This window comes from Candoia aspera, chromosome 17, assembly GCF_035149785.1.
Source record: "Candoia aspera isolate rCanAsp1 chromosome 17, rCanAsp1.hap2, whole genome shotgun sequence".
Lineage (NCBI taxonomy): Eukaryota > Metazoa > Chordata > Lepidosauria > Squamata > Boidae > Candoia > Candoia aspera.
Window position 1 is genome coordinate 6,168,802 of NC_086169.1, and position 9,105 is coordinate 6,177,906.

Consider the following 9,105-nt stretch of genomic DNA (forward strand, 5'->3'; position numbering starts at 1 on the left):
AGCTCCCTGCATGCGGACAGGACGGTGGGACATCTGAGATTGTGCCGAGTTTGGTTTCCTTCCGAAGACGAGAACACGCGCAAGAGATTCGCGGAAGGCCGGGATGACGCTCACGCCTTCCTGCTGAGCGCCACCCCTGCTGATCTGCAAGGAGAGACGTCTTCAAGGCCCTGCCCCAGACGCCAAAGGGGGAACCTGCAGAAGATTTGGGAAAATTGGTCGTTCCAAGGTGAGTTTGCGTGCATTTCACAGCGTGGTCCAGGTGTGACGGATACCGCCCGTCTCTGCATTTCGAGCCGCCTGCTTGATTTGCTTCTGATGGTCCGGCTTGGCCCTTGAACCTTCCTTTTCTTCCCTCTCCCCCCTTTCTAGCGTTCAGCAAGATGGCCACCACCAAAGTGCCCATCTACCTGAAGCGAGGAAGCCGCCGGGGGAAGAAGGAGAAACTGCGAGACATTCTCTCTTCCGAAATGATCAGCCCGCCTCTGGGAGATTTTCGGCACACGATCCACATCGGGAGTCGGGGGGAGAATGACGTGTTTGGAGACATTTCCTTCCTCCAAGGGAAGTTTCATCTCCTGCCCAGGTCGGAGAACGCAGATCCCGACGGGAACCCCGATGGGAACAGGCGCTACGTGGTGCCTTTTGAGTTCTCGCGGACTTCGACGATCTCGGGATACGACTCTGAGTCGTCGGACATCCCGTCGCCGCTCCTCAAGAATGCCATTTCTTTGCCCATCATTGGTGGCCTCCAGGCTCTGACCTTGCCTTCCGCCCAGGCCCCACCCAAGCCACCCCGTCTCCACCTGGAGGACAGAGACCACGCTGCTACTCAGACAGAGGTCCACGCCCAACCTCTGCCCAACAATGGTTGGACTTCCAGCCACGAAGCCCCAGCCCCTCTGAACGGCTTTGCCGAGGGGGGGGGGAAAGATGAGCCTTTCTTATCCCATGCTGGGTCCCTGCTCTCTCTTCACGTGGACTTGGGCCCCTCAATTTTGGATGACGTTCTGGGCGTGATGGAGAAGCACCAGATGGAGAAGGTGGACTTGCGGGACTCTGGCAGGCAGGAGATTCTGACATGATGAGGGGCCGTCTGCTGGAAGGACTCCTAAAACGGGGCACTTTGTGGAAGAGGGGGTGTGTTGTTGTGGACTGGGCTGCGCGAAGTGGATGTTTGGGGTGTGGGTGTGTGTGCGCGCGGAGAGCGGTTCAGCTTATGCAAGGAACAATTGCCTTCCAACCTCAGGCTTTTTAATTAATTTAATTAACAGCTTTTCTTTCTTTCGTGCATTATGCAGCAGTAAACAGTCTTCCGATTATGAAGCTTCCACCCTTTGCAACAGCCTTCTGCTTGCCCGCTGCTCTTTTCTTGTCCTCCTCCTGGCCTGCTGTAGGAGGAGTATGGGAGATGTAGTCCAACCCAGAAGGCGCCAGGCCCAGAACGTTTATCCTGCACTCATCCCTGCCACACTATCAAAACAGCACAATAAATTCCTGATTATCAACGAGTTACCCTGCACTAAAGGACGAAAGATGACTGGGGAAAACAAAATTGTAGCAGCCGAGAGTTGTGTTGATGGTACTTTGTGTAGGAGGGGTGGGAATTAAGTAAATGTTGGCTCAGCTTGGAAACACCCCACGTGAAAGAGCGTGACGCACCAAGAGGCTCTCTCCATGTCGCAATATAAACAAAAGTCAGAACTGGGCTACGTTTCTGAAGTTTTCAATAGGAATTAAGTGCCACGTCACTCATTTGCGTAGAGGAGGGATGGGTTTTCACAACACACAAAGCCAAAATGTAGCTAGCATAATTTCCAGCTGAATGCAAGGATGTGCAACGGATGCTCCCAATTGCCAAGGATCCCCTGTAACTGTTGCTGCCAAATTGTGATTTCTGATGGGACAGAGAAAAAGTGATCCTCGGGGAAACCATAATTGTCGCTGTATGTCATTGGCTTAATTAAATGCAAGTTCGGGAAGATGGTACCACCATTGTACCAACTTTCGGGGCAAGATTTTCAAAAGCTGCTGGGCCTGCTGAAATGGGGCGGGGGGGGGCGCTGATTTTTAGGGAGAATGATATCCAGGGCCAGAAATAAACTACTACTAGTATGGATGAGTTAGTACTAGATGGACTGTTTCTGTGCGCTCCTGTTTTCTGTTTATTTTCTCATTTATTTATTTTCTCCTTTAGAAACCTGGTCTCCTTTTGGGATCATCCTTCGTTACTGTTTATCCTGCATCATGCTCGAAGTCCAGGGTAGCGCAGAAAGATTTGTTTAAGCGTTTTGCAAGGGAAGCATAAATAATGTCCGACTCACAAAGCGTGGCTTTGTCCCTTAGCGGGTGTCCCCCCCCCCCCCCGCCGCCCCTGGTCTCCATCCTGCCCATCTGTTGTTGTGAAAGCTGTTTTTACATGGAGACTGAACATCTCCCTTGCATAAGGCGGCTGTTCTCGTGGAGATTTGAACAGTGCTCTCTGGGCCGAGGAAACGGTGTCCAGCGGGGCGAAAGTAATCCGGCAGGGCCATCTGCAATCTTTGCTGTAAAACTCAGAACTAAAACTTCCATAATTCGGAAGGGACAGGCTGCTGGGTATCCCTGTTTCAGGATTTATTCAGGAAAAAAGAATGTTGTGGTTTTAAGGTTCTCAATAAACTTCTGGGCACCCCCTTCTCTTTTCAGCCCCTGCTGTTTCCCTGCAGTAGCTGGTTTATTGTTCAGAGGATAAAGATTTAGATGAGCTGAAACGGTTGTGCGTGGCCAGTCGGCTCGTCTCTATTTTCCCCTCTTTGTCTCCCCAAAGTCGGATGCGCTCATGCATGGAAGGGACCGTCGGACTATCCTCATCTCTCCCCGTTTTAAGTTATTTTTTAAAAAATTAGCAAAATGAGAGCTCTCTATGTAAGCAGGGAGCCGTTTTAGATCAATTTAACTAATGTTGGAGTTTGCATGAATTACGGTTTGTTTAATCATGGGTGAGCCGCAGTGGGTTTGGTTCGTAGGAAAAGCTGCATCCTAAGTTTGCTATCCACAGTGGCTGAGTTCACACCGCACAGGGCTAAAATCAGCTGCGGTTTAGGGCGATGTGTGAAAGCAACCCTTTCTTTCCATCTTGTGTAAAATAGCATTTAGGTACTGCCTGCCCTAAAGATGGGGTTTCTTTGTCATTGCCAGGTAGAGGCTTCAATACTAGAGAATCCTGGACTTGCATGCAGAGCGAGAATTTGGCTGCTGAGATGATTTATTTGTGATTTTTATTTTTATTTCAAGCCTTGCTGCTCAGCCTGGAATGACCCTGGCAAAATAATATTTTTTTAAAAATAATTGGTGGCCTTTGCTACATCTTGGGGCGGTGAGTTCCACAGGCAATCTCTTGCTATATGAAGAAGTCCTCCAGGTTTTTCCTCCATTCAGCTTCCCCGAATGACCAAACCAGGGTGCAGCTTTGCATTATTTTGGTTGAAGAGCTCCAAGTGCTTTGCAGTTTGGGTGGAACCCTGGTGGTTGGGTAAATTCACTTAACCAGGATTACTATACTGTGCAAAATCAGCTCTAACTTCTAGCCTGAGCGTTTGTTTAACCACATTTTGTACTCTTTTCTTGAAAGTGATGCAAACACTCTTCTCAAAAGCCCCCCCTCCCGTGCTCCTTGGTGTTCCTCTGCCTCCCGACATGCTGCCCTAATGCCTCGAGGTTCCCTTCTCTGGGTGACTCAAAACTCCTCCTAATAATTAGATGATGATTTATTTGGCCTGCTGCAAAGCTAAGCACCAGCTTCGTATTTGCAGCAATGCCTTTGGGCCCCACCAGGAGAGCAGAAGGCCTCCTGGGGGCTCCCTCACCAAGGGTTTTACTACACCTGGGCATGCCCTACCTTGGCAGACATTTTGGGAGTGTGCCCACGTACAGGCTGTTCAAATTCCAAACATGCCTGCCCAGCCAGATGCCTGCCTGGTTCTGCTTTTAGTGATTTTACTAATTTCAATTTGCTCCACTCCACTCCTCCTTAGTCTTTGCACCTAACACACAGATGCAAAGATTTTAATTTTTGCAAATCCTAGCAAAGTTGCTGCTGGGGCGCCCTTGCCACATCATGGGGACTTCCAAAGGAAAAACCACAGGCTTTTTAGACGCCGAAATTGTCCCAGCAGAGAATCTGTATCTGCCTCCCAACTTTTCCAAGGAAAGAATTTGTTCAGGCGCAAGATGTCCTGAGTTGGCTTGCTGAGTTGTAGAAGGAATCCTGCTGGACTTTTGTAATATTTGCATTTATTTACAAAAGTACAGGGGGTGCACTTCAGCAAAGGGGTGCATACAAGTTAGGCATAAAAGGAAAGGTTAAGATCATCCAATTACTTTTACCCATCAGTTATTTGGAGAGAGACCTTTTTCCTTATCTACAATGCACCTCCCTCTTCCTTTCTCCTGGTCTGCATTCACACAACATGCTAAGCCGTAATATCACATTTAAAGGGTGGGAGGGGTCTTGTAGACCATTTAAAGTTGCCAAGGTTGAGGAACGCTGATCTAGTCCAACCCCCATTAATTTGGCTTAGGCCGCTGTGTGAACCCAACGGTCGTGGGTTGAATATCTTGGTTTATAGCATGATTTTTCTTGAATAAACAATAGTTAAACTCTGGCTTGGCATAATGTGTACGTATCTAGGGATAGGTTCAACTTTAGGAACAATAACTATTTTAATAGCTATTAAAATAATAGCTATTAATTTTAAAAGCAGTTTGCCCCCATTTTGCTGCTAATACTACATACTGCCAACATGGCTTTTATTATTTTCTAACTTGATTTATATCCTGCTATTCTACTCTATTAAACACTAACAGAAATTGTAAAAAGTGGATAAAAACGTAAATTAAAACGACATGCTAAAATTAGCTATGCAAATGTTGGGTGTTTTTGTTTTGTTGTGACAGTCTTTCAGAGCTGAATGGTGAGTGATGCTTGAGATTTTGGGCTGAAGTACCCAGCAGCATCTGTTGCTAGGCGAGTGGCTTATTCTGTTCGTTTATCTAAAGATAATTTTAAAACTATTTTTTTTACAACTCTAATCCTAGAGTGTTAATTGAGACACACTGAGTTCAATGAAGTTTACTTTCTCTTAAGGCTTTTAATTGCAAATAGATCTGTTTGGGCGTTGTTAGAAAAAAGGGGGTTCAGCTCCTCCTGGGTCGCCAGTGGTGATCAGAAATTCGGTGCAGGTGAGCGCACGGTGCAGGACCCCAAGTACAGAAAGTGAAGGCCAGCCAGGAACTCTGCAAAAATGGTAGAACCGGAACATACCACTCTGCTGCTTCTCTGCCTGCTGCTTACATATATTAGTGAAAAAAACTAAGAGGGTAAGTAAATGAGTTTTAAATGCCAGCAGGCTAGTGATAGCAAATTTGAATCTTTGTTCTGGACTAACAGAGTTTCTGTTATACCTTTATGGTGGACTGGTTTGCTCCGTTGGCAACTGTTCATCCATCCTCACCTAAATCGAGCCTCCTGCTCAGGGGCAGTCTATCTGCATATACTTGCTGCAAACGTACAAACCGCAGGATGGGTGTTGGTTTTGTGAGCTGTGCCTAGGCACCCTAGAAACACACAGATGATTTCATAGAAAACTTAGAAACACCTTAGAAATGTTTTCCCTGGCCACTCCCCATAGGTGTTTCCATGGAAGAAAAAATGGTATACTCGTATGCTTCCAAACCAGGCTCTAATATTTGTTTTCCCCAAAGACAGTGGCTCTTAAAAATTCTTACCAGCAAACAAAGTATACTATCAACACGAAAAAGGGAATTTTTTCCTCTCCCCTCCTCTTCTGCTCAATATGCCAAGAAAATGTCTAGGAGCAGCTGGTCCTTGAAAACGTAGGATATGAAAAAAGTCCCTAAAGGATCTGCTGTTACTGAAAGAATGTTGATTTTAATCCAATGCATAGTCAAAAGGAAATTTCCAGAACTAAATGTTGCAGCCTGTTTCCTCCCCGTGCACCGAACGCACATATGAACAATCTAGCTGCATATTTAAAAGGCAAACATTTTGGGTTGGCCATCTCCTCTATAAATTTTAAGAAACGATTGACTGGAATTGACACAAAACCCAAATCCTTCAGCAGTGCATGCTTGACCAGCCTCGCAGAGTTCGTGACCAGTTCATATTGGAAAAGTCCTGGATTTGCAGTGCCAACTTCCAAATCCACAATGTAAGTTTTTACTGTCATGGTCTGAACAACCCCTTTCCAGCATTCATGCTTTGTTTCTGCCTTTGCTCCTTCACAGCAGCTATTTCAGATTTTAAGTGCCTTGAGGGCAAGGATCTGATATTTTGGCTTCTGTAATTTTACAAACGCCAATTCATGCGTATTTTTCCCTTCTTCACCCAGCTGCCCTTTTGTCAGAAATCCAGGCACCTCCTTGGCCTTGTGAAATTTGGTCCCAGATCTTCGTTCTCACAAACCTGGGTCTTTTACATCCCTGCTTTCTCTCTTTCCTTAATTATCGGATGCAACCTTGACGTCAGGACTCAAAACAAGCACAAAGTGACATTAGAGCGTTTCAGCCTTCCAGGAAACCCACTGCAGATCTCCAAGTACTCATTTTGGGGTGAGGGTGGGGGAAAAACTTTGCTAGCAAAATTGAGCACACGATTGCTGAATTAGCCTGCAAACTTTTGATGTAGGTTATCTCAGAAGGTAACAATGCACACTATAATGTTAGGCCAGTTTAAATCCTACTTCAGTCTACATCTGATAAACTGCCAATAATATTTGTTGGTTGGGAAAGGTACCCCCAGCCTCCTGCTTTTGGGCTACTCTAAATCAGCGTTTCTTAAACATTTTGGTCTCAGGACCCCTTTTCATTCTTAAAAACGATTGAGGACCCCAAAAAGCTTTGGTTTATACATACAGTGACCATATTTTCTTGGAGAAAAATAAAAGGACAAAGCTGAAAAAGGGGCAAATCTTTAAGAAGCCCATAAGGATTAAAAAAAATAATGATTTAGGTTTATAACTTTGCATTACAAAGGAAAATTCAGGAGCAAAACCAAGAAAATAAATAATTACATTAAATAAATCCAAAGGACAGCTTTCTGAAATAAAGAACGGTCCTTTATAATAAAGGACATATAATCACTGTATTTATATGGGTTATATCTATCAATAGGTACTGTATTAGAAATTAAAACTGAGAAATGTTAAAATGAGTATCTATTTGACTTCGCAGACCCCCTGAAAGGGTCTCGGGATCCCCAGAGGCCCCTAAACTTTGAGAAATGCTGCCCTAGACTAGCACAGCTGTCCTACAATAATTATAGCAGGGGACCAGATTTATTTTGACTATTGTCTGCCACCTTCTGGCTGGAAAGGATCCTTCTTTCCAGCTTTACAATGATGAAAGTGCCGTTTAAAGTAGTAAAATGCTATTTAATGACGTTGCTCCCCGGGAAGAGCCAAACAGCAACATTAAAGGTGCAGGAAAGTGGAATTGTCATATGGGTAATAAACCTGCCAGTGAGATGGTGGTGGCCACATTCAGTTCACTGGAAAAAGGAGGAGATAAATAGATTAATCAATTGAACATGGCACCATACCACTATCTTATCTCTCAATGGGAGCTCTAATCTCAGTGAGGTTCTTTCTAAAGCATGGGAAGGATTGCAGTGGGATAAATTAGTAACTGAATCCCTCCTAGATGCCTCTTAATCCATGCTCCCACTATTCAGAGGTTTAAAAAACATAGTTTTGCCTCCTCTCTGCACTTTCAATGCAAGCTTGATGGCAGATCCTTAAACCTGATTTTGCAAATCAAAGCAGTGGCTTTGCTGGCATCACAGGCAGCCTCTGAGCAAATTAGTGGCACAATCACTTCCCATGCCTGATTCCATTTGACCCTGATTTAATGAGTGGCATTGGTCCAGCCAATGTGTTGGACTACAAGTCCCATCACACAAGGCCAGCATTGGCACCTCCGGTGATGGACATTTGCAGCTTGTTCAGAGCAGTTGGTGGAACACCCTGATTGCTTTGTATTTTCTCTTTCAAAAATAGCCTAACTTTTAACCAGTGATGCATTTGACCCTAATTCTTTGAAATAAGTGTGCGTGCACGTATATTTGCATAAATGTATGTCTATTTATACCTTATACATATGCATTTGCAAAAGAAAACCATCACTGAACATGCTTATTTTTATTTGGTAGGCACTTATATGTAAGGGCAGTAGAAGACCATTTTTTTTTACTATTTTTCTAAACGTTGTTGTTTATTCGTCCAGTCGCTTCCGACTCTTCGTGGCTTCATGGACCAGCCCACGCCAGAGCTTCCTGTCGGTCATCAACACCCCCAGCTCCCCCAGGGACAAGTCCGTCCCCTCCAGAATATCATCCCTCCACCTTGCCCTTGGTCGGCCCCTCTTCCTTTTGCCCTCCACTCTCCCTAGCACCAGCATCTTCTCCAGGCTGTCCTGTCTTCTCATTATGTGGCCAAAGTATTTCAGTTTTGCCTTTAATATCGTTCCCTCAAGTGAGCAGTCTGGTTTTATTTCCTGGAGGATGGACTGGTTTGATCTTCTTGCAGTCCAAGGCACTCTCAGAGTTTTCCTCCAACACCACAGTTCAAAAGCATCCATCTTCCTTCGCTCAGCCTTCCTTATGGTCCAGCTCTCGCAGCCATATGTTACTACGGGGACCACCATTGCTTTAACAATGCGGACCTTTGTTGTCAGTGTGATGTCTCTGCTCTTAACTATTTCATCGAGATTGGTCATTGCTCTTCTCCCAAGGATTAAGCGTCTTCTGATTTCCTGACTGCAGTCAGCATCTGCAGTAATCTTTGCACCTAGGAATACAAAGTCTTTCACTGCCTCTACGTTTTCTCCCTCTATTTCTAAACATTACAAAATACTAAATCGAAAACGTGAGATCTCTGTCAAGCAACATCATTTTCCCGCCACTTTTCACGCATGCGCCCTCGGTTACGGACGTGCCGCCTGCGCAACCAGGCTAAATGGAATGGACGATCTCCGGCCGCTCTGCCTCCTCTGCGCCTGCGCGTGCCCGCTCGACGGCGGGAAGAGCGTGGGAGTAACTGCCTCTCT

The 9,105-nt window shown here is 45.5% G+C and overlaps 2 protein-coding genes across 2 annotated transcripts in view; both read left to right on the plus strand.

Moving 5' to 3' along the window:
* CAPN1 (calpain 1) overlaps nt 1-9,105 on the plus strand; it is a 242,784-nt gene that overhangs the window by 74,577 nt on the left and 159,102 nt on the right. The gene's annotated exons all lie outside the window — the stretch shown is intronic.
* Nucleotides 31-1,332, plus strand: CDC42EP2 (CDC42 effector protein 2). Its single transcript, XM_063317073.1, has 2 exons — nt 31-229; nt 373-1,332. Exon 2 carries the CDS (start codon nt 384-386, stop codon nt 1,083-1,085), a length of 702 nt encoding a protein of 233 aa, XP_063173143.1. The 5' UTR covers nt 31-229; nt 373-383; the 3' UTR covers nt 1,086-1,332.

What these genes read in the sequence shown, in the direction of transcription:
- CDC42EP2 (XM_063317073.1), top strand. Translation starts at nt 384, where the DNA reads ATGGCCACCACCAAAGTGCCCATCTACCTGAAGCGAGGAAGCCGCCGG.